The sequence below is a fragment of the Etheostoma cragini genome, chromosome 10 (assembly GCF_013103735.1).
Source record: "Etheostoma cragini isolate CJK2018 chromosome 10, CSU_Ecrag_1.0, whole genome shotgun sequence".
Lineage (NCBI taxonomy): Eukaryota > Metazoa > Chordata > Actinopteri > Perciformes > Percidae > Etheostoma > Etheostoma cragini.
In genome coordinates, this window is record NC_048416.1 from 16,189,802 (window position 1) to 16,216,126 (window position 26,325).

Sequence of the window (26,325 nt, forward strand, 5' to 3'; positions counted from 1 at the left end):
CCTCTGATTCAGAGTTTTTCTCAGTAAATCCACGTGTTTGCTTCTCACAGAGGAGTTTTTATGTTCCAGGTCCAAAAACCACTATAGTAAATGTTATTTATAAATAAATCTCATTTTAATCTCATGTTTATTTGTTTACGTATTATAGTTTCAAATATGTTTGCATTCCAGGTAAGGGTTAAAAGTGCACATTTTTCAAAAAGGCCATGGGGTTTTTGTGAGTTGTCTACAAATGCATAAAAAACAATTAGGTTTAGTTCCGTCCTTGCTTGCCTCCACAGCACCTTAATACCTAAGAGAAAGGAAACATTGTTAAATTATTTCCTCATTATTATTGTTGTTGTTATCACCACTATAACTGTGTTAAAAATTGATATGATACAGCGAATAAAGGTGCTACCTGATGTGGGTCCACGGTCACTTGCATTAAGGCCAAAGAATAAATGCTAAAGAGAAAAACAAAAATAGGAACAAAAACTAAAAGGAACACAGGAAGGGGTTTAATCAAGGTGAAAAAAGGGAGAGAAGGAAAAGAGTGTCAGGAAGTTAAAACAACACACTGTAGTACTGAGAACTGTAGACTCTTTCACATTCTCTCTTGGTAATCTTTGTCTAGTCATGTTACAGTTCACTGATACTTCACCAGCCACTACAGAAAGCTTTCTTAGAAAGAAACAAATAGGATGTGAATATGTACCTTTTCCTCTATTTCTTTTATTTGTCTCTTTTGCAAGTCAAGCCTGGTCTCCAGCTCTCTAATTCTCTGCAAGGCAAAGACAGACGTGGTTAAGTATATATTAAAATAAAACCAAGACCTTTTGGCCAGATCTCATACAATCTAACAAAAGAAACGCTTGTTAAACAGTTATAAGACCGCGATCCAACTATTCCTTTATATGCTCCAAATACTCTGCCTCTTTCCCGTAATGCCTCTGTCTCCATGGTAGCTGTGCTTGGTAAGAATGAGCCGCCATGGCAACTGAAGCGCAGTTTTAACACTGAACAGTGGTAGTGACTCCATCTTTGAGACTTTAAACCCAAGCAACTTTTTCACTAACTGTGTTCACTCTTGTATCTAGCTACAGTGTCTGTAATGTGTTCAGGTTTCAAATAGTAGAATACAAAGGAATTGGCAAAGACAAACGAACAGACATGGAGTTATATAACTAAAACACAAGCTTTTAAATGAATTATCATCTGCTCCAAATGAATCTTTGGAGGAGCTGATGCTAAGTGCTTTATCTTAATAAGATTAATCTTCCTAAAACCAAGCAGTTTAAGTCTTAATTATTTGAGCACTGAGTCAACCAGGAGACTGAGAAAGTGTGTAAACTAAAGCCCAACTGTGGGAGCAGGAAGAATTTTACTGGATTTTTAGATGCATCCATAAACTACATACACATACATAAATCAAATCAGTAGTTCCCATAGATGTATTTTGTTAATATATTTAATCACTAGTTGATTAAAATTAGTTTTAAGTGTTTTGTAGTTAGAGATTAGAAAACAATGTTAGTATGTTACAGTACAACAGATGAAGTTTAAGGTGCAGCAATTGTTGACATACTCAATGAATCACATATACTGTTCAAGCCATGGGTGTAAAACTAATGTGAGGGCAGCGGAGTGGAGGTATACTGAAGTGGGGTTGGAGGGGGGGTAATTAGATCACAATGTTATACACACTCACACACACTTTAAATTCATCTTTTCACTCTTCCACTACTATGTATGCAGTCACAGATAGGGTTACAGGTTGCACACACAGGGATACTGCATCTTTCTCATAGCACCAGAGGTCTTGTGGGGTCAGACGTTTTAGACAGGTACCAGGGGTCAGACGGAGGGATGGCGGGACGCAGTAACCTGACTCGATTCATTTTAAGCCTTACCTCCTGGGCCTGCTGTAGGAGCTCCATGCGCTCCTGTAAGATCTGACTGTCAAACTGCCGGCTCTGCCGGAGAATCTGACGCCGCAGCTTCTCGACAGCTAGCCTCAGCTCCTCCCTCTGCCTGTCTGTCAGCGACTCGGCCACCGCCTGGCAGGCTGGCTGCTCCTGCTGCAGAGCGCTATACAGCGTGGCCTCCAGCTCCTCGATCCTCTGCACAGCCAGCCACATAAACACATATACAGACACACACACAGACACACACACACACACACACACACACACACACACACACACACACACACACGGACGTGCACATGCAAAAACACACATAGGCATGCACACACACCACACACACACACACACACACACACACCACTGTGACCATTGCAGACATGAGGAACACTGTTCCACTTTAAACTGGGGGTTATTTAGGCTCGACCCTCAGGGTAACTTTAACAACACAAACCATCTTTTTATTCTCAGTCTCCTACAGATGCCTGACTGTTCCTGCAAAGTTTCCATGTAAAAAGCAAGCTTTCACCAGCAGAATAACAAGTGGGACCATAAACACAAACCAACCCCAAAACTGACCAAATCTAATGGTAAGAAGTTTATGGAGAGTGACTTAAGTGTTAACTTCTCTTTCCTGGGTATGGTCTCTTTAAGTCAATGGGAGGGGAGCATGTTCTAAGATCATTAATGCTAACAAAATCTCACATTAAAATCTTATTAAACCCATTCTGTCTAACATTTTTCGTCTAGTTTGATGTGTCTACTTGAACCAAGTTACAAAGGATATTCATAAAGGCAATATATCTTCATTTTCATATTTAGAGAAAGTAAATCAATGTTTGGCTTCCTCAGAAGATAAAATATCGATCAGCCAATAAACAAGAAGCAAATACCAATTCAGTGGCATACCATTTCATTGGCTTACAATGTTGAATTTAGACTTCAGTGGTAAAAGATGCAGTATCCCAACACAATGCAACAAATTTACAAATCTTTATGGAGGATGTTGCATTCATGATGTTTAATGGGGTTCCAACTGTTTATGTTTCATGCCGGAATGGCAATGTGGCACTCCTGCATAACTCACTTTTTCATGAACCATTATTTCTTGTACACAACCTTGGTTATTGTTGCAATTACTATAAATGAGTGCATTTTGTCTGTTTGAGAGAGACCCTTGTATAAACGGACAAGGTCATACTGCTTCAGGCTGCGTACCATGTAGGCCTGATCCAAAGCCTGCTTCCTGTAATCCAACTCTTCCTCAAGGAATCCCTTCTGCTTACTGAACAGCTCCTGCAACAATATGCGATAATACATATAATACACAATATGGTATCACAACTGATTGGTAGAGTACAGGACATGCTGTATAATCAGGAAAACTGTGAGTGGTGACATTTTACATTTTGGCAGGCTTTTTGACATTAAAACAGCAAAAAACAGATAAACAGCTTGTTTGGGTATAGGACAGCAAAAAGCCAGGTATATGATCATTTAAACAGACAGTCAAAATATTAGAGGAGTGTGCACTCTAATGGTAAATTGATTTTTCACCTTGTCATTTTCCAGGTCGATCATCTTCTGTGTAAGGGCAACCTCTGTGCTATCTATCTGCTTCAACCACTGTACGGGGAGGATTGGTGCGAAAGAGGAAAGACGAGAGATTAATGCTTTCTCAAAAGCTAAGATAACTGTATTATTTTCATCCATATTTTACTTAACAAAAATGACTTAATGTAGTGGCTGTTATGTGTTATGGCAATAAGATTCCACTAATTGACAGTAAAAACACTTTCACTCACCTTTTCACACAGTGATATCACCGTCCCTGCTTGGATCACTGCCACCTGTTCCTCATTTCTGAGATTCTACCATAAAACATAAGGAGTTATCAGAAATTATAAGAATACAAGATATTTAAAAAAGAGAAGATCGTATTTTAGTCTGTGTGTTTGAACTTACCCCATTATCTCCCAGGATATCCAGCTTCTTCATCAGCTCAGGAATGATTACATCCTGCAAGTGAAAGTCAGACATCAAATAGTCAGTGTACAGTCATAAAAAGAAACTAATCTGTTTGTGTCAGTGTGTTATCACCTTGACTCCCTGCTGGTGGCAGTAGATCTGTAGAGCGCTGCTACTGTTCTCAGGGAACGCTGACATGTGGAGATTGAGGGCAGGAGATCTGCGCTCCCTTTCCTACAGAAAGTAGACACCATGTTAAAACACAAACACACACACCAAACTAAAATTTCTACAGTTCCTACACTCACGTAATTGTTCGTGCATCATAACATTGATGGCAGTGTAGTGAATGACAGATACTGAATGTAAAAGGGAGTCAAAAGGGAGTGAATGAGGGATTTACTTACATGGCACTGAAAACATGGTCAGGATCTGGCAAAGTGAGCAAGGTGAAACCAATAGATTTAAATGGAAAACCAAACCAAATCAATAGGGAGTATGAAAAAACATGCTAAAACTGAAAACTGAGAATGTGATCTCAAACTGAACTTTAAATACATCTACTGCACTAAAAGATGCATTATCAACGGATATCAGCAATGCTACATGCCTATTAAACCTTTAGGTCAGTAACCTAATTATCTTCCCCCCGGTACATATCCATTTCTAACTTTAATTAAAGAAATATACTGAGCATATAAAAAATCCCTATTGTTCCGTAAATATACATGGACATACAGTAGGCTCATATCTTATGGAAAATGTAAACAAAGTGTAGGACACACATGCAAAAATGAGAAACAAAACATGGGAACAACGATGGGATTGAATATTGAAATTGAAAACATTTTTATTTAATTCAAAATTATATTCATCTTAAAAACAACATTCTTTCATTTAAAAAATATTCCAGTTCAGTGGAGGGGGTGTACACAGCTGCCATGCAAAACAAAGATTCCTACAGAGGAGTGTGTATAAGTGAACAGTGCATCTGTCTGTCTGTCTGTCGAGTCACTGTATGTAGGTCTTGCGCCTGGAAGTGAGATTGTTGTTGTCGCCTCCTGGTGACAGTTTGATGTTGGTACAGTCTCTTACTTCCAGTTCCAGCACTCTGAATTCCAGCAGCTCATTCTGATCGTGGGCGTCCTGAACCTCAGCCTGCAGCCGCAACTCCGCCTGCTGCAACGCACATATCTGCACACACACACAAACCTTTTTTCTTAATAATGGTTTGGCATGTTTTACAAAGCATTATCACTACTCTGAATAATGGATGTTGTGAAATTATTATAGTTTAAAAGAAAAAGGTAGCAAAGAATCATCCCAAATTACCAATCTCATAATAGCATTGAATCTGCTCAAATTTAAATTAACTTTTATCTACAAATTATGCCCAACTTATATTACTGGTTGTGCTTTTCTAGTTGTATCATATAAGAAAGTCATAGATCACCAAAGCGTCAGCACTCACCACAAGGCTGGGACTCAAACCTTTTTGTGATCATATTTCTTAATATTTATTTCGACCACTATGCTCTATAGACGGAACAAACTTCCATAAGATTCCAAACTTGCCCCATCTTTGAGCACTTTTAAATCTACTTTAAAAAACTAATATGTTTAATAAGACTCTACTTTTGATTTAGCCTAAAGCTCTCATAATTGTTCCCTTCTAAAGTGAGTATAGGCTAATGCAAACTACCTTCTCGTGAAGTTCCTGGTTGGTCCTGAGCAAGTACTGCTTCTCCTCCACCCACTTTGAATCCTGCCATAACAATAAAACACGACATCAGCAAGAAATGATACATGTGATAACAGGAAGGTAGGGAAAACAACATCAATTGTAATGTGCCATAGACATAAATAGACAGGAAGAGAGGGGCAGTGGCACATGTTTATTGATCCAGAGAAATGAAGACCTCTCCTGAGCGAGCATTCACAGTCATCCACAGTTCAAAGTAACAGGAGATCTGAGAGGTGAAAAACAGCCAAATCAAATTAACAGCTGAATCAAGCCAGAGTGGAGCGGGCAACATGAAACTAAGAGTAGTGATAAAAATTAATCATAATAATTGCAGTGATCCTTGTGATATTCAGTATAGGTAATAATTAAGATGCCAAATGTTAGAAGTTATTTCAGTCTACTTAGTTGTGACAAAACAGCCGAGGCTAAGTGACACAAAAAACACAAAAAGCTAAGTGTGGTTAAGTTCCCAAGACCAAGTCTCATTCTCATGCTTTATCAGGACTTTTGTACATATATATTATTTTATAAATAAAATAAAATCAAAATAAACTAAAATCCATGTAAACTATATTTTAATATAAAAAAGGAAAGGTGAGACACTACTGCGTTATGATCTAGTATATCTATCTATTCATGGCTGACAGGAATCAAAAGTGGTTTAAAGCTCCTCTGATGGCCCAACACTGCCAAAAGGCCCAATAAAAAACAGAACCAACAAGGAGGGATGGAGGGTGCAGAGGAGCATGCAGATGTGACATCACAGAATTCTGCGTTGGATCTGGTCAGCATAGCACCAGCCCAGGAACAGAGTATCCAAACAGACATGCAGGATGGCCAGGGAGAGCAGCACCAGTGAGCTCCTGTCACCATCCCTTTTCTTTGTTACCTGCCCCCTCTCGGCCAGGGCCTTCTCCAGGTCCACCATCTTGGCCTGGCAGCTGCTAAGCTCCATCTGCAGCTGCTCACGTGTCTGTGGAAGACAAGATCAGCCATCAGACATCTAGACAAGACAAGAATAAACTCTAATAACATTCCGTGGTATTACTGAGAAACATACATCTCAATAATTTACTAGACTTGTAAGTAACAGTATATTGACTTCTTATGTCCAAAGTATGTATAGGTTTTGTTGTAAAGACTGTTTAATAACTGTTTGGATCATGGCTAAACGGGGAAGAGAGGTAAAAAAATGATAGTACCCTGGCCTCCCTCTCAGCATCCACAGAGCCCCCCGTCTGCTCTTGGAGAAGGGCGTAGGCCCGCTGGAGAGCCTGGTACTCTCTGGTCAACTGACGGAAGCGAAGCTCAGACTCTTCACGGGAAATAATCTTTATTTAAGAAAAACAGAAATGAAAGATATATTAAAAAGAGACAGGGTCAAACACATACCCAACTTTCCCTAAATAACCCTAAATTATCTTTAATGGTCTTTCTTGTCAGCTAGCTCTCATGTATGCAGCACTTTCTGATGTATAGAACATAGTTTAAATTATTTCTGTCATTGTCAGATTTCCTTACCTCTTCCAAATCTTCCTCTGGGGTTGCAGGCGTGCGGTCAGTCAGGTCAGTGTTGTAGGAGGTCAGAGAGGAGGTCTCAGAGTCTACTGACTCCTCATCAAATCCAAAATATGTCTCCACAACATGCCTCTGCAGAGGATGAAATAAGAACAGAGGATAAGCACACTGTTGTATAAAACCGTCATTTACATTTTTTGCCCAAGCTATAGAAAGCCAGACTGCATGTTTAGAAATCCAACATTCATCCGGATTATATCCTTCAAGATTTAGAAAAAATATATTTGTAATTCAATGAAACGCTTAAAACCACCACACATGTCAGATGATGTTTAAAAAATGCTTAATTTTGTAAAGTAATAGTTTATTCTCCGACAGTGTCTAAAACTTGTCCAAACCAGATACCGTCATTCTGTTCTCAAGGAAATAAATCCGATCATATCTCTGGGTGTTTGTTTACGTCTTTCTTCTTTTTAACTTTTCCAAACCCCAGAGAGTCCTTACCATCATGTTTATAAGTCATCTCCTGGCAACCAGAGAAGTAAAGGCAGACTAAAGCACAGAGGCAAATGAAGGACGAGAAGTAGAGGATAAGGAGAATGTACTCAGTCATGTTGCTTCGAGTCCAAAAACACAATATTATAAAGAACTTTCCCAAAATACGTCATTCATATCTTGGCCTATACTAGCTGATTTATATAGAGCTGTGCAGCAGAATTGTTAAAAATGAATAAGCAGACAAAAAAGCTTCTGGTTACAATCAAAGTACTCCTCCAGAAAAATGAAAAAGGCAGCTTGTGGTTTTTGTCTCCAAGCTCATGTAGACTACATTAAATCCCCAAAAAAGAGAGATACAAATTTCCAGGTGCAAGTCTAAGAGCCAAGCCGCTGTGCCCAACCCTGTATCAACCTCGCCAAGGTGACAAACTAGTTCCAGCAGGAGAGGTAGGAGGAAATATATGACAAGCATCTACAAACTCCCCCTCCTAGCAACATCATAGACGCTAAAATGTCCCCTGGTGTATTAGCCCAAACATACACACACACACACACACGCACACGCACATCACAGTAATTTTTTTTTCCACCTTATTAGGTATCATAATCCCTTCTCCTCTTTATTCACACACAAGGAAGCACAGACAATAAAAAGACACAAACTGTTGTGCACAAATTAAGCTTGCTTTGTTTGATGAATGTATTCATGACCACACTAAACACTAATTAAACTAAATAAAATAAAAACCAAAATTAAGAAATACATTTCCACTAGTTGTGGTGATTGATTGACACAGGAGTTGCGTGTGTGCTCAGCGTGATGCTGCCAGCTGTGAGGGAAACTGCCCTCATTGTCTCCTGAGCCCAATTAAACACAAGCATGCACAATGTGATGCACACACACTCAATTAAAAACAAGACTTCAGGATCGGTCAATCACAGATAAGGTGGTTGCTTAGTTATGCACCATTGGATTTTAAAACATTCACGGACACTTACTTTAGACAGTTTGAAAGGTTTCCTTCTGTTCTTTTTGCTCATCACCAATCGGTCACGTTCCTAAAGACAAACACCCAGTAGATCACAATCACGATCAAGACTCGGAGAGCTGCAAAGGCTTCACACAGCTCAATCAAAACAATAACCGTCATCAAACCGTTTCATTCAGCCATGTCAAATTATGTCTTCTGAATCTGGTTTGAGTAAAATTGTGACCTGCGTGAGCTCATCAATGATGCCACGTTGCTCAGAAACCTGCAGCTTGAGGAACTCCACTTCCTGTTCCTCGTGGGCATGGCTCAGGTCTGTGAGGGAGCTTGGCCGCTTCAGCTGGGACTGAGTGGATTGTTGCTGCGAGGGGGGCCGAGAGGAGGCGGCATTTTCCTTCTGAGGGAGGGAGACAGAGTGAGAGGCCAAATTTTGCTCGTACGGATAATGAGTTAATGCTTCTCCTCAAATAGCCAGTAGAGGTCCTCCTTCCTTCTGATCATAATCATAGGGACACTCAAAGTGCAGTAACATAATCACTCTTACTTTACAGATTGAAACATATCTGCTATCTAAAATATCTACTATTTTCTAGTTGTATATGCACTTTGTATGAATCTTTAACTAGAGAGAAGAGGGAAACAGCAGAGCGTAGATGTAGTAAAACATTTACTGGGTGCATCTCACCATCTCAGCGTTTTCTCGGCTCAGGTTCTTCAGTTTCTCCTCCATGCGTTGTAACGTTTGCAGAAGGTCGTCATTCTTCTTGGACAGACGCTTGTTCTTCTCAAACATGGGCTTCATCTGGCTCTCGGCTTCTCGCACCCGCTTCAACTATACAGAGGAAGGAAACAGGGAGGGCAAACAATGCTGTCTTAAGTCTTCTAGTGACACAGAATTTCCAGTTTGAGCAGCTTAGGAAATGGAATATTTTAATGCAACTTTTACATACATGTAAAGTACATTTGTACTTGTTAAGTGTAAGTGTTTGTGTGTCTCACTAGTTCATTCCTCTCATCCGCCAGCAGTGCATTTCTGTCCTCCAGTTTCCTGATGACCGAGAGGAGCTCTGCAATCTTCAGCTGGAACCTCCTCATGTCACGCTCCTCCACCTCCTGTGGAGCAGGGGGAAGGGGAGGGGAGGAGGAAAATAACAACTAAAAAAGGGAGAACATGCAGGCGAGCAGGTAAGAGAGGTGGATGGGAAAGAGGAAGTGATGGGATGAAGGATGAGATGCCGTTTCACTGTGCCACTGGGACCCAGCGTGTGCAGTATACACAGTATTGCCAGCTTCTCATGAATAGATGAGCTGTATGTGCAGGTGTGACTTAATGTACAAATATACATATATGCACTTCTGTAAAGTCTGAAGGTATCCTTGAAAACTGAAATGACTGGGTGGGTCAGCCTGCCATAAAGACCTGCTAAAGAAACAAGAACACATGCAGTATAATTTTATTACCATTGTTTTTTACATTTTCAATGTTTTACAGTCTAATTAAAGTTTCAATCACTTTCAACAATTACACTTTTACTCGATGATACCTAAAGCCAAGGTACTGGCAGCTAATGCAAAGAACCAATCTAAAGCCAGTGTCCTCTCTTTAATTTCAACGCTATTTTAGAGGCTCTGTTGCCCAAAACTTAAAAATCATAGTTTTGCCACGTACAATGTAATATTTTGCATCCTTTCATTAAAAAAAATAATAGTTATGAACTCAGTCTGAAGGTATCCCTGAAAATATATGTATGCATGTAGAGCATGTGCACATTTTAGAGTGCCCATAATATTAATGCAATAATGCACATGTACAGATGCATGTGTATACCTGGTTGCTGAGCTGGTCTGAATTGTCCCCCAGCCCAGGCACCATCTCTCTCTTGGGGCTGCCATGGTTGTGTCTCTCAGCCTCCCGTACCTGACCCAGCTGCTCATCCAGAGCTTCCTTCTGAAGCTGAAGCTTCTGGGTGAAGCCGGCCTGCACCCCAAGCTCCCTCTCCAAGGCACACATCACCCGGTCCTTTGCCTTCAACTCATCCATCTAAAAGAGGAATGGATGAGAACATGGTGGTGGGTGGTGGAAAGAGTGAGTGAATGTGTCCGTCTTCCATTAAATCCAAGTTACAGCCGATAATAAGTACTGACAATTTTCACAATAAATAATACATGTTGCAGATATCTCTGAGATCATGGTATAGTACATCACAAATTCAGCAGAAAATGTGAGTATCTTGTTCAAGTGACATACATTGTTCTTCTGTTCATTTGTGTGAAAACAATTAGGTTTATTGTGATGCAACCTTAAGCCCAACACTGTCTACACCTTCAGTCTAACAACCTGTAGGCTCCGATGGCCGAGAACAGAATAACAGAGCGACAGTGTTTTAACTTTAAAAGTATAGTGCTTTAGCCATTATTAATTTATGAAGCTCTGTTCTTGCTCTGCATTCACACAACTTCTTCTGATAAATGGTTCCCGCTACTACTTCCCTCCGTACTTTGTTCTTTAACGCTGGTATTTCCTGCACTGCCTGCTATTTAGTAACAACAAAGCCTGTTGTAGCCCAACTGTATGTAAAAGTGTTAATGAGTAACTGCGGCAGGTATACAGACTTTTATTTTTCCAGATAAGCACTACATGGTAAAGCAATTAGCCTCTAACCTTCATACAATGTCCATGAGATAAACTTTAGAAGCAGGAAGGCCAATGTCAGTGTGTGAGGGATTCTTGGTTATATTCAAATGTGGTTGAGACAGACAAGGACTGTAAAAATAACAGCTGCCAAGTTTGTCAAGGTAAGGAATAATAATAGATGGTTTACAGCACAATGCAAGATGTTTGTAGTTGTTCCACATTAAGGTAATTTAATAAAGGTTAGCTTGTTGTGGTGAACGTAACAGGACACTCTCCAACAGAGGCTCAACAGGAAAGTAATCATATATGGTTTTGAAGTTTAAAGACCCTAAAACTAATTTTCTCAATCAGAATTCTTATTTACTGAGCATTACTGCATTTATCAAAGAGTTTTGGTTATTTCAATTCCAAGATTTCTCTGTCTCTGTGTGTTGAACCAAGGATTTAACTACATTTTAATTTTAATGTGATGACAGTTGCGGACTTTTGATGGTTGGCCTTTTTTTGCCAGTTCACTGGCAATGAAATGTGATCAAACCACACCCACCAAGTCCCAGTTAGGCACATTAGCTCAGTTGATAGATTGTTGCTAATTTGGCCATGGACATTTAAAGTTTCTTTAACTGGCATACCAATGTAAATAAAGGTTAAATAGAATACATAAGTTCTAGTAAATTTAAATGATCTGTTGTGTAACATATTATATCATATTACAGAGTCACAAGCAAGTAAATCGTCAACAGTGTCTTTAGGCGATATTTAAAATTATCAGATTCATCTAAAGACTATGCTAGTTAAAGATAAGACATGTATAGTGTCTTTAGTGTGTGTGTCTTCCCAGCAGCTTGTGGTCTCACCAGTCGGCGGATGTCTCTTTCACAGTCCCGTTTGATCCGATTCACCTCATCCTGGTGCTGTTGGTAGGCCGTGCGGAGATCTACTGCTTTTGCTTTATCGGCCTGCAGAGCATTTGCATGCGCCTCCTCAGCCTGCTTCCTGGCTGTCTTATGCTCCTGGATCTAAAAAAACAACAACACATATACACATTAATGAATTCACACAAAACCAAAAACAACAAAAAGAGTGACACTCTTCTTCTTCTTTATAAACACACATCCTATCTCATTAGACAGTTGTAATGATAGATGCCCTGTTTGTCTGGAAAGGCTACAAGAAAACAATAGCTTGGCAACAGGCTTTCCCATCCTGCTTCCTGTTTTTCCAGCAGCAGATTTTACAAGGTTTACACAGTCTCACATAAACAATCCACACGCACACACACACACACACACTTTTGAAAATGTTTGTCTTTATTAAAGAACATACAATGCCCCCTAAAATATCCAATCTGCAACACATACTTTATAATTCTGAGAGGTCTCAGTCTAAATACAACAGAAAAACAAACAAACCACCACATTTCATAGTGTAAGTGCTTTGAATATGGTACGGTGCATTACTGTCACCTAATTACATTCTGCAACCTACCTCCTGCTGGAGCTTTATCCTCTCCCCATCAAAAGCTCTTTTGGCCTCCTCCCGAGCCTCTCCGAGAAGAGCATTTTTGAGCTTGTCAGCGGCTCCATCTCTCAGTGCGTTTACAAGCCCCTGGAGCCTTTGCACCTCAGCATCGCGGATCTTGATGGCCCGGGCCAGTTCCACTTCATGCTGCCGTGCCAGGGTCTCACGAGCAGCCGCTATCTCACGTAACTTTTCTTCGTGGAGTTTGGCGCGCAGGTCAGTTAGTGCCACGGCATGCTTGTGCTGCTCAAGCTCCCGAGCCTGCCGCTGCTCCTGGAGCCGCTCACGGAGCTTACATATCTGGACGAGCAAAAACATTTTGCCATTAGAGATGCATAAAAATACAATCTAACAGTCATTGTCATACCAGTTACAGGCCGCCAGCATGCTCATCCATTTGTCCCCAGACTGTGTGTAGCACTACGATGACTTAATTTGCAAGTTTGTGCTTCAAGACCTGTCAGTCTTAAATAATTTATTACCTTGTATTATATTCATATTTATTAGGAAGACACTCAAAAAAAATGGACAACAGTTATGGTGCATGTGCAGGTTTGAATAAATGTTAAAACATTTTTTTCCTTGCATGCACCTCCTGCTCAGATTAATTTTATCATGATAACTGTCACACCCTGACTGTCAATATTATACTTTATGCACTGCTGTTGACATTCTTACATGCATTGCTCCAGATGCCATCTTGCAGATGTTTTTAATGTAAAGGGCATTTGTTTAAAGCATGGCTTTTCCCCACAATACCTGAATCCCGATACTGTAACTGCCTTTCTCCAAGTACAACCATGCAATGAAGGAAACAGAGAGCATATTTGTGTGTCATAACAAGACACAAGGTGAGACAAACCACATTGAGATGTTTTCCAAGACTGTGTACAGGGAAGGGCAGGCCAAACAGGCCCTGAATAAAAATATTACTGGTTGGCCATGTGGTGTACACTGATGACAATGTGTGCATCGTCAACACCTTGGTAATGGGACACTGGAAACAACCATTAACATTTAGTGAAAGTCCAATTTACGAACTAAGTATAAGTATAATCTCATACTGTGCAATCCCCATTATTACAGCTCCTACTAGAAGTAGATGAATCTTTTTCTTTTATCCTTCATATTCAGCAGCAAGAAAAAAGATTCAAACTTAAAAAAGGGATTTATTTAAAAATCAAATCCTGGCTTTCGTTCAAATCTAGAAAGAGGCTGGTTGCTGTCACTGTTATGTATATACTTGACTATGGTGATGTTTTATACATGCATGATTCGTCTCAAAGTGTACATGCACTGGACACTGTATACCATGGAGCTCTGAGATTCCTCACTGGTTGTAAAGCTCTCACTCACCATTGTGAACTGTATGAACGTGTTGGATGGCCTTCCCTATCAACACATAGACTTCAACACTGGCTTATCTTCAAACACAAGGCTATTTTAGGTCTACGTCCATCCTACCTTCTGACCTATATCAGTGTAAATAGAGTCAAGACTTAGAATCTTCCTTCCCTAGATATTTTTCTTCTGTCTCTGACCAAAGGTTAAAAGTGAGTTGGGGCAAAAGGCGTTTAAGTCTCATTGGTCACTTTTAAGAGGATGTTGTTTGACTTTGAGGCAGCCACATCTGGCTGTAGATGTTTTGCCTGATGTGTTTAGTATTGTGGTTCACTTTGAGGGATTTGTTGTTTTAGTTCTTTTATGTTTCTAGTGTTTTTGTTTATTTTGTGTTTAAATGTATGTATGGTTGTACTGCTGCATGTCTTGGCCAGGACACTCTTGAAAAAGATATGTCTATTAATACTGTGGTGATTAAAAGGAGATTACCTCTCTACTGTTACTGTCATTGTTTTTCTACACTAGGCCTCCACATCCTCCCGCTTACCTTGGCCCGCTCTTGCTGCAGCTCAATTTGGGTGTCCATGACTTTGCTCCTCAGTTCTTCATTGGTGGCCTGCACCGAGTCAGTCATCACCTCTGATTTCTCCGGCTTCCTTCCCTTCTTAAGGGGTGGGGCTGCAAGGGGTGTGGTTGAGGACATTGTTCTCTGGCCGCCCAATAAGGACGGACATAGAGTGCCAGGAATGGCAAAAAAGGAGGAGAGAGTCAGTCACTGCTCCTCCTCTGTGCGAGGCCCTGCAGCATCATCATATTGTTGTCAAGTCTACATCTTTGCGGGAGGATGCTAAGAGTTTCTATTTGAGAGAGATAGACAGACAAAAAGAAAAAGGGTGAGTGAGTGAGTGACTGGGATACACCAAACTACTCTGCACAATGCACTAGGCCCAAGCCACAGGATGCACTACAGCCTGGGGAAAACAGACTATTTTTAGGACTAACATTCACTCTCTCCTCTGTCACCCTCTCCTTTCTAACATATACACGTTGGCCATTTATCATCATCCCATTCCAGTCCCTGGGCTGTATGTAAAAACACTATAGTGCATGGAAATGTGTCTAACCACTATTGTTATGATCCCTGGCCTCTCCCATCTCGCTAATACCTTTATCACTTTACAGCAAATTCCATGAAAACTGAATAGAATTGAGAAATCTTTGCTTCAATTATCTCTTTTCTATTGCTTTTTTTGTCTTCACACGTTCTAAATACATGACTGTTTCAAATTGACATAGTAGATTTATTTTATCTCAACTATTTGGACCAGGGGAATGTAGACCGTAGCTGACTAAATTACTGCCATTAGATTATTCCACTTCTTCCATCAGTGCAAAACAATTACAAGATTTGTCTCCACATTTCCCTTTCTAACAGGGCTGCCCACTCCTAGTGAATGATGCATGATTCTCAGCATAAAGATCTGTCAATTAGGTCAAATAATCGATTAGTTGACAAAATTAAATAAGAATTTCTTTAAATTGAGGACAGCCCTACTTTCTAAACATTCTGGATTTACCAGAAAGAGTGGATACTGGCATTATTTTTCGAGTTATAATAAGATCTAAAATAGATGCTTGACTAATAGATTATTCGACCAATAGTTTTTGCTTTATCAGGGGCAATTCCAGGATTTTTAAAGTGGGGTGGCACAGGGGGGACCCATAATCAGTCAGTGGGGGCCCGGGCCATTATATCAGAATATAGCAAAGAAAATCTGCTTAGAAACATAGGAAATATTGGATATGATAGAACAACACAATGTTATTTTGCTAAATAAAACATGGCCTTCATTATTAATGTCACTTGCTTTTATTTAAAGTGCTCATATTATGCTTTTTGGCTTTTCCCCTTTCCATTATTGTGTTATATATCTTTTTTGTGCATGTAGGTTTGCAAAGGGAAAAAAGCCCAAAGTCCAGCCCAAAGGGCCTTACCATCTCCAACAGAAAACACTGTTCACAAACTGCTCCAAACACCTTATTGTAGTCCAGCCTTTACTTCCGTGACGAACGTTGCTCACTTTGTAACACACTATAATGCGCGCCTAGCTGCTAGCGTGGCACGCCTTTATACTCTCCTTCTAACTGGCTAGTAGTCCTTACCTAGCTGCTGCACATTAAGACTCCCAACAAAGATGAAACAGAAGTGAGATGCCTCACCCTAAAGCTCAAAGAGCTCAACACACAGGGTGAAAAGACGAGCAATAGAAAATGCAGCAATGTGTAGTTTTACTACACATTGCTGCATTTTCTATGGGCTGCATTTTCTATGGGCTCTTAAAACAAAAGTATGGTTAGTCACCATGGGAACATTAATTGGTCATGTGACAAGGGCCAGGAGAGAAATGCACAATTTATTTCTTACAGCAACAAGTGCTCTACAGTGCAGTTCAATATAATTCTACTTCTAAACTGGCCTCAAAATGTTAACAAAGTACACAGTTGCCATACCAAGTGTGTATATCCATTTACCAAGTGCGAAAACAGGCAGCAAAGTGAAAGTACATGGAAATTACATTCGACCGATTCAAAGCACTGTAGACCATTGGATTGGGAAGGCACTAGGGGAGGGGGCAATCATATTTAGACCCACCCCTGAGCTTTAATTTTAAACTACTAAGGTTATCATTGACATGCATTGGCATGTGTGCCAACCACACACTGATGATTAATTTAGTAGCAGGTGTATTTATAACATTCTGTTATGGATCTGTTACTATGACACGCATACATTGGGCTTAAAAGAGGAATCCTCTAATATATTCCTGCTGTAGATTGTAACCCAGTAACCTTCCAGTCTTTCTGCTGACTATTAAATAAATAATGCAACAATAGGGGAGCTAAAGCATTAAGCCCGCCATCTTTTTCTACACACACATTACCAAACATTCATTCAACACACCGAATGCAGCAATAGTTGCCAAGGCAACCCTTGCTCTTAAAAACTCTATTCCTCTCATACAGCAAAGGATGATGGGAAGGAGAAGTCTTACGGTAGATTTGAAACACACACACGCGACTGCACGTGATTTTTGTTTTTTTAATTATTTTGTTATCTGGTTCAATCTGAGTTGAGGTTGACTGAGAGACAGAAATGCATTGAAACTGGAGGGCTAGGAAGCTTTCTTCCACCGCACGCAGAGTCAAACGTTGGGAACTAGTGGGGGGGGAGGAAGAAAAAGAATGAGAGACAGGATGGAGGAGGATTAAGCCAATAAGAGAGAGGCAGAGAAGAGGAAAGAGCGGGAACAAAACGGAAAAGAAAATATGCAGACCTCTACTAGAGAAACCAACTTCCAACCATCTCCCCATCTCCTCTTACATCCCTCAAGTCCACCCCCACTTGCTGGCATGGTGATGTTTCCAAGCTGAAGCAATCAGTGATCTCACTCTCATTCAGTGAGACAGAAAAAGAGAGAGAGAGATCATTCGCACACAGAGAGCACTGACATGAGTCTTAAACAGAACAAGTCGGGTCAGATACAGCTGACATCTATTCACACAAAAGCTCTACACTTATTCACATTACTAAAAAACGTATCTTTATTTAGTGGCAGTCGAGTAGACTTGACTCACAACCATGTGTACTGGAATTTAAACACATAATTTACAAGGAAATGTTTTCTGTACACTTTCCACCCTGCCACTGGTCAATATCAGAGACCAGGTTTACACAAACACATCATGAATCATACTCATTGTGTAGAGGCCACACACACAGACACCCCCCGCGCACGCGCACACGCACACGCACACACACACACACACACACACACACACACACACACACACACACACACACACACACACACACACACACACACACACACACACACACACACACACACACACACACACACACACACACACACACACACACACACGTTCCCAAGCTGTCAGGCAGAACCAAAGAGTTAATTGGGGAAAACTGGAACATTTTATAGGGGCGCCAAGAAGCAAAAATGCACCTTTAATGTTCAAAGAAGCAAACAAAAGCCAGCACAGGTCATAGACCTTAAATTGCCTGTTCCACTGCAGTTACCCAACTTTTACTGCACGAGAATGTCCAAATGTTTGAACAAAAACCTTTCAACAGATAAAACTGATGGCCATGAGCAACGAGTCATCATTGACCCTGCTATCACCCACATATACTGTGGCCAATCTAAATTCAGTGTTTGAAATCCAAGTTCAATCACAGGTCCTTTTTTTGCAACGGGTAAAAGATGCATTTGATAATACAGCAACAACAAATGCACTTTCAAGGCCTATTTACAGTAAATGTTGTGAAGTAGATTTACAGACAATGGAGCTAAATCACTCAATGGTGACCGCAAGAAAAAAGTGATAAAAAAGTCCTGCAGATGCTAACAATTAAGCTAATTGCTGCTTGAGAATGAGAGTCTGGGCGGCCAGATATAGAGGGTTTACTCCTCGACGCAGAGGGCCCGGGTCTGACTCCGACCTGCGGCCCTTTGCCGCATGTCATTCCCCCCTCTCTCCCCTTTCATTTCTTCACCTGTCCTGTCAAATTAAAAGCGGAACATGGCCAAAAAATATCTTTAAAAAAAGAAAAGAGACTCTAAAAAAGTGACAAAATGTGTCTATCAGCTCCAATACAGCTTAAGAATATTATTTCTAGCATGGCATAATCAAGACTTTATCCTGGTACCTAGCTACAATTCTCTAACGTTGAAATAGGGCCGGACGATATGGAGAAAGTCTAATATCAGGATATTTTTGACCAAACACCTCAATACCGCAACGATATTGTAGTGTTAAATTTTGCTGCTTTCACAAATTATTTACATAATATGGTTTTTGATAAATAATCATCAGTAATGTGGATACAATGATTAAGTGGGTAAACGCAAATAATCGAACAGTCACAACAGTCTGGTGAGATCAGAAAATGACATTCCTTTACTGTAATGCAGACTTCAGAACCAGGAAAAGACAACACTTATACCACATTACAATATCCAAAATCTAAGACGATATCTAGTCTCGTAACACAATATCGATACAAAATCGATATATTGCCCAGCTCTACATTGAAATCTTAAAACCTTCAAACGAGGCTGAAAAAAGTTTGACAAACTTATAGGTAGTTTTACCGGTGCCTCAGGAAATTCCTGCTCTCTCAGTGAAATGACGAGCCTGCCCTGTTTAGGGTTCCAACAGTACACTGGCAGATTGGTGTTCCCATGCTTTGCCTTTTAGTTGGAAGGTTTAAATGTAGAACGTAACCATGTTTGTTTTCTTTTTTGTAATAGGAATTTTGCAATAAACATCAGCAGTGAACTGTACAGTACAGTGGACAGTGGTAGGGCAGTACATTCTTAAGTAACCTACTTCAACACCTGGAAACTGTTTTGATTAGGGCTGGGCAATAGGGAGGAAATCAGATATTATAATATTCTTGACTAAATACCTCAATATCGATATTGTGGCGATATTCTAGGGTTGACAATTGGTGCTTTAACAAAATATCTTCACACTTAGATAAAAAAAACATAAGTAATGTGGACATAATGTCTAAGTGTGGAAAAGGCAAATAATAGAACAGCTAGAACAGTCTGGTAAGTTCAGAAAAGTACATCACTTTACTGTAATGCAGCCTTTAAACCTGTAAAAGACAACACTTGTCATATCCCAATATTACAATATCCAAAGTCTAATATCACAATATCCATATAAAAATTGATATATTGCCCATATATTGTCCATTGAAAAGTAACTTTAATGATGAACAGATTATCAAAATAGTTCATTTCTGTTTTTTCACCTCATAGATTAAACAACTAATTGTTTTGATTCTAGTTTCTTCCTATTAAAATGCAAATTGCTCTCCACTCACTGTTTCTGAGTTTTTTATCACCCCTCAAAAGTCCTATTAAGTCTGTATTAATGAAGTTGTCTTCTATTTAAAACAAGACAGGTGCGGGAAAATTAAAGGCTTGAAATAAACCTGTCGTTGATGGACATCAGAAAAAATAAGCCATATAAAAATGGTTTTATATATAAAAAATATACATAATCATAGGGGTTTTATGAGTTATAAATGAAGTCCAAAATATTGCGTAGACAGATGTATTTGATTTACAATGGTCACAATTCAAGCCTATTACACATTCACAGATGGACCTCCTCGAAGCTAGACAGACACCGCACACACACGCACATGCAGTGTCAAACATTAACTAGACTTCAGTGGGACATGCAGGCCCAATAAATACATAAAAGAGCTCCAAATAGGAGCTAACACAAAGACTCATTGCTTCTCTGTCTAGATTAAAATCCAACAGTGAGGGTGAGGACAGACTGAGATATATTCCTGTTTGTACGACACATTCATTACAATACCTCATAGGCTTAAATACGGACACAACACACTATATTCTCATTGTGGATGCAGAGTGTAGATTGTCAGAACAGGTCTGGCCACACTTCAGACATCCCTCCACAGCCATGACACACACACACACACACACACACACACACACACACACACACACACACACACACACACACACACACACACACTCAGCAGTCTAGCGATATTCCAAAGACACTGTAAAGATCCCACTGAGAGGCTGAGTAACCCAGCCAAGTGCAGCATATGACCTACAAAATGACTACAAGTTACTGACCCCATTGACTAGTCAACCCAAACAGATAAACAATCACGTCTCTCTGTCACGCTGTGTCTCAGTTATTAGTTTTATTGCTCCGGGTTTAGATTGAGTACAAACTACTGTATGAATTTGGTCATCCTTGTCATGCATTGATGGAGGTGTGTTTTTGGTCTGTGCATGTATCTAAATCTATGTGCATGTATGCTTTTGCATGCCTGGGTGCATCAGTTTATGTTAGCAGTGATGGCCTCTCTCCCGTCAAAAAGACATGATAGAGCAGTCAAAAATGTGGTTAACCTAGCCTCTGTCTATGAGTACACAGCACATTAATCACAATTGTCTAGTTACTACTTACCTGCTGGCTTACACATAAACATTAATGCACAGTATTATTCCATTTGTCTCAATGTTTACATTAAGAATATAGGGTGAACTCTACGCCTTCAAGAGAGGGTTATAAAGTAAGAAGGAAAGCAATGAGAGAGGTATGCACACAGGGATTATCCTGATAGCAGCCTGTTACTCAAAGTGTTATGCTCACGAAAGCAGGGGCATGCAGACATAGATATGATTATGAATGAAGAATAAGTAGGATTAATTAAGTTAGGGAGAGGAGTGTGGGTAAAGGCAGGGGTGAGGGAAAAAGGGGGGGGGGGGGGGCTATGATGTAAGCAGGAGTCCCGATGAATGTCTGTATTCATTGATGTTCTACCTAACATAGTAGACTTACTGGTTGAGGTCAGGGTAAAAAAATAAAAAAATAAATCATAAATAGACAGTGATCCCATCATCCTGTCACAATAATAATTATAATGTTCCAATCTCATGACAGCCATCCCTTACTTAGGATCATAAACACATAGGCCTACAATTAGCACAGCATGCATCAATGTTTTTACAGTATGCCCTGAGCAGCCTGATCAAACAGAAGTGAGTGTGCAACACATGTTGGCTGTCCACTGGGGCAGATTTACGAGCCTCTGGAGCCGCCCGCTACAGCTGCAGAGCTGTTATGACAGACAGAGCCCCCCGGTTGACACAGCGGACGGGCAGTAGCCCCATGCATGGCAGAGGACTTTGTTAATGGTGGAGATGGCTTACTGCGATGTGGCCAGCTCTCTAATTAGCTGTTAAATGGGAGATTAAAGCCTAGTGCCTCCAGGGACCGCTTTTACACTGCTGACAGCCTGCCTGTCCAGCTCGCCAACCACACCCCACGGAGACTTGCATGGGGGCTGCTGCAGCATCCTCCAGCCACAGAGGTCGGATGTCCTTCATACAGACTGTAATGTCTTGGTGTTTCTGTGTGAGATACTGTTATGTAGCATTTCCACCGTGCTGCACTGGTGTGACCACAGACTAATGTGGTCCATATTCCACCAGGGGCCGGGGGCCTCTCTTATACCGTGCAGGACACGGGAAGACACATCGGCACAGTAACGGCTAAGTAATGTATCAAGAGGACGAGAACAGTGGAAGCAGTTGAATATTAATCACTCGTGTCGGGTAACGTTATCATCACGCTGTACTTCCTCTTCGGCTAGCTGGCAGAGTCGAGCAGATATGTCACACTGGTTCACGATACAGACAAAATTCACATCCCTCTCTTAGCTGTCCTGTCTGTTGTCTATCACCTCAGACTGAGCAAAGTTACCTGAAATGGAGGTCTGGTGGTCGCAAGTGGCCTGATGTTGCAGAAGCGTCGCTGCCTTATTTGCTTCCCATCCAGGAAGAGAGGCTTCGGTGTGTGAAGAGCTGAATTAACTCCCCTCCAGCTCTTCAAAGATGCCAAGCTCAGCTAACTGCAAACAGCGACCGTTTACAACTTTATTCCTCAGATACCACACACATTTTCCAGCAGTTAACACAGCGGCTGAAGTTGTGTTTCCCCCAGTCATAGGCTACTATCCTCTAGCTGCAGATTCAGCTTCAGGCGTCTCCTCTCGCGCCGCACATTGACATTTTCATCCACGCCCACAAACACACGCGCACACACACACGACGTCATTCGTTCCTATGCATTTCAAACACACGAGTGAAAGAATAGATGTATAATTGAGACCGTTTTGATGACCGTGTCGACGTGAACGTTGGGAGGGGACAAATGCCGGTCGGGCGTCGCCGGTAGCGTGATAGAAGCGCGACACCTGACTGCGTGTTCAAGAATGACACCGCGCGCGGTTAATGCGTGGACACGCCGCCGGTGAGAGAGAAACTTACGTCGTCACGGCGTGCGCGGGCTACAGACTAGGCTATCAAGCACTCACATATAAAGATAATTCTTTTAAAGACATATTGCTTTAATGGTCTGTGTAAGTATAAATAAGAAATACGTTCTTAACTCAACTCAATTAACAAATTATGGAAAGAAGATTGGGAACCGATGTTTCTGTGTGTGAATAAAGATGTTTATTGTAAAATAAGATACTCAACCATATTCTATTGATTGGTTAGCCTACTTATTGGAACAAATTGTTTTTATAAAGCTAAAATATCCTTTTACGTTGTGCTTTTTAGCTGCAATGCATTTCTTTGTTCATCTTTAACAGTTTTTCATTTCATTGTCAATGTATTTTACTTATTAAATATATTTTATTGTTGGAATACTTTTACACTATTATGTGGAATATGCTATCAGCACTCCTTTATCTTGTATTGTGTACTTGGTTTGTACCCAATGTGTTGTGTACACTTGAGGTGATGATGAGGATTAACAATATATTTTAGGGCGAGTAAGATCTACAGTGCCTATTGCCCAGACCTAATTGTATAAATAATATGTAAAGGTTATTAAAGGATAACAATCATCATCATTATCAAAAACTCACCGTCTACATTTTCTTCTTTTGTTTAACTGTGATGCATTGTAACTGAAAACTTCAATTACAGGTAGCGCAGGGTTTCTAATTCAGTATATTCCTTTAGGGCAATATGACTCGTCAAATCCTATAACTCATGGGTAAAAAAATCTAACAATGTGAAAGTGGTGTGAGTGTGACCCAGATTCTGGAGGATGCATTACTTACGCACAACTGCCTGTCTCTGCCTCTCCACCTCTCCACACTGTGCTTGCCCGTCTGCCATTCACAAGCAGCATCACACACACATCACCACGGCTTTCATAGATGCAGCATATGCAGCCCATTGCTCCAGGGCAACAAAGGCCAGGAAGTGGAGGAAGAAGCACATGCAGTCATGAATAAGTTTCAATTGTCTACATCATGTTCTCTCCTGCAGTGGTCACTCCCTCATCCAGAATTGGAGTCCCAGTGGGCATTTTTCCAGGTATAGGCTTGTGAATATCTGGAGTATTTTTAAGTAAGGTGAAGTAGAGAAGAAAAAGGGGTGGGTTTGGAGTATTAAGCTGCACTCCATTCAGGTTTCTGCTGAGGCCAACAAACAGACACCCAGATGGAGAGATAAAGGGAAAAAACATTGTGTTTGCAGGCAGAGAGAGAGAGATGAGGAGAGGGAGGATGTGTCATGTGTGTCCTGCTTTGTTTTGGTGAAAGATTGATTCAGAGAGTAAATGTGTGTCAGAGTGTTTCTATTAATTGTTTTTGCCTGAGGTATCTTTACTGTTGTCCCCAACATGGCATTTAGTGAGTTTTCTGTTGTTGCATCTTCCTGAACCGGAGATTTCATAGAAAAAAAGATGAAGGGAACTTTATTTTCTTTGACGTCACAATAACCCTGTGATTGGGCCTTGTGATATCTTGTGATAAGAGAACAACCCGAGGTGTTTTACGATTCAGGTGATAATATTGGTGATAGTTAAGTGATAGTTTAAATGTTATGGTAGGTATAGGTAAAACCCATTCTGCGTCTGTTATATGCTTTATAGAAAAAGCTTACTGACTACACTAAAGTTATACAAGCAGCTTAAACACAGATTTTTTTTAATGGGAAGAAAGAAACAATCTCTAGTCAGTCAGCCTATTTCCATCTCTTCGGCCCAGTTATGAGTAACAGGAGCCACTGTTTTTATTAACTTAACATAATCATCTTAGGTTTGCTGAATATCCATGAGAGCTGTCCATAATAAGCTTAACATATTCATGACTGCTGGCAGATTAAACTTATTATAGCTTTTAGAGCCCGCCTTTGGTATTCAGAAGGGGCCAGAGGATCAAATGAGGAATATATCCTGCTAGTGTTCGATATATACAGCATTTGTTTTGAGCATATAGATTAAAAAAAACATTGGACACTTTTGCATCTATTTCTGAAGCCAGCCACCAACCTGACCTATTTTACACAGTGTAACCCCAAGCCCCCAGTCTGGAGTGCTCGTGGTGACGTAAAACTTTCATATGTAAGTAATTAGGGTTTCCGGACATGAGTCATCACTGTTAGTTAGTCATAAAAAATATCTGAGCCTGATGTTCCATGGTGAACCACCAAAAACCTTAACTCATAAAATAAACACAACAAGATAACAACCCTGTGTGTAAAGTGAAGTGTTTTTGATATGTAAAGCGTTTGGTGACAAGGATATTTCTTTTTTTTATTTCTGACCTTCTGGTTAAGCTATGATGTGTTTATTGGAAATATTCCATCAGGCAGTCTGGTACTTTGCTGTCCATATACACTATGACTGCCCACACCCAGAATCATAATACAAGCTCTATAATGTAGCCACAGTTCAATTAGTATGACTCAACAAGGAGATTTATAGAGCTCTATTAGAATAACAGCGTAGTTCCATTGTCCTGAAACAATGGATTGTAAAATGTTCCATTTGTCACCATAATGTGATCATAATAATATAGTGATTACATGTCTGCAAGTATTGTGAGTCACATTACAAAATAATTTAAGGATTTCTATCCCTGTTTTGTGCCATTTAGGACTTAAATGAAAGGATGTTTTCTTTTGTTTAAATATCTTATTAAAAGCACATTCCACCATTTTTTAAGTTCAGTTTACTCGTCAAACGGAGTGCTATCTGTAAGATGTATTCTGTGGCTTTGGGTTGGACATTTTTGAGGCAGAGCAATTAGAGTCTAATAAAAGACACTGTTAAGTTGCATTATGAGGGATCTAGGATCCAGCATTTGTGGAGCTTGACCATAGGCCCACTAGTCTCTAAAAGTCAGGATATCTTGGCCTCTACTCCTTCAATTATGACAGGTAAAAAACCCTATATTAAATGTATTGCATTATTAAATCTACGGGGAACCCTTTTAAGACAAAATACCATACATTTTGGAAGTTAACAGGATCCCAGACCTAAAGGGTTGGGACTAAAGGCCATGCATACAATTATTCATATTCGTCATCTTTTCTTTTACTTATTTTTCCTTTCTCTGCTTCTTCTTTTCCACACAGGCCTAAAAATAGCCACAGATCAATACATAGAGGGCTGGCAGCTGAAGAAGGGATGTAAGATACAGGAAGGAGTTGAGTTTTCCCCACTTAAAATGTGTGTAGGAAGTGCCAATGATTTAAGAATTTAAGAGTTAAGGCTTGTATAAAAGATGGTTCTAAGACAATTAGTCAGTGGCAC

At 40.3% G+C, this 26,325-nt stretch overlaps 1 protein-coding gene across 1 annotated transcript; it reads right to left on the minus strand.

Moving 5' to 3' along the window:
* Positions 1 to 61: 61 nt before the first annotated feature.
* jakmip1 (janus kinase and microtubule interacting protein 1) lies at positions 62 to 23,016 on the minus strand. The gene is made up of 23 exons (XM_034883185.1): positions 22,471 to 23,016; positions 14,666 to 14,975; positions 12,745 to 13,077; positions 12,114 to 12,275; positions 10,450 to 10,662; positions 9,621 to 9,734; positions 9,307 to 9,453; positions 8,848 to 9,018; positions 8,632 to 8,691; positions 7,138 to 7,266; positions 6,819 to 6,947; positions 6,506 to 6,589; positions 5,575 to 5,637; positions 4,968 to 5,066; positions 4,005 to 4,106; positions 3,870 to 3,923; positions 3,710 to 3,775; positions 3,462 to 3,530; positions 3,123 to 3,200; positions 1,893 to 2,102; positions 698 to 763; positions 401 to 477; positions 62 to 292 (listed from the first exon to the last, which is right to left on the minus strand). The coding sequence occupies exons 2-22, from the start codon at positions 14,819 to 14,821 to the stop codon at positions 427 to 429; spliced, it is 2,556 nt and encodes an 851-aa protein (XP_034739076.1). The 5' UTR covers positions 14,822 to 14,975; positions 22,471 to 23,016; the 3' UTR covers positions 62 to 292; positions 401 to 426.
* Between the last annotated feature and the right edge of the window lie 3,309 nt (positions 23,017 to 26,325).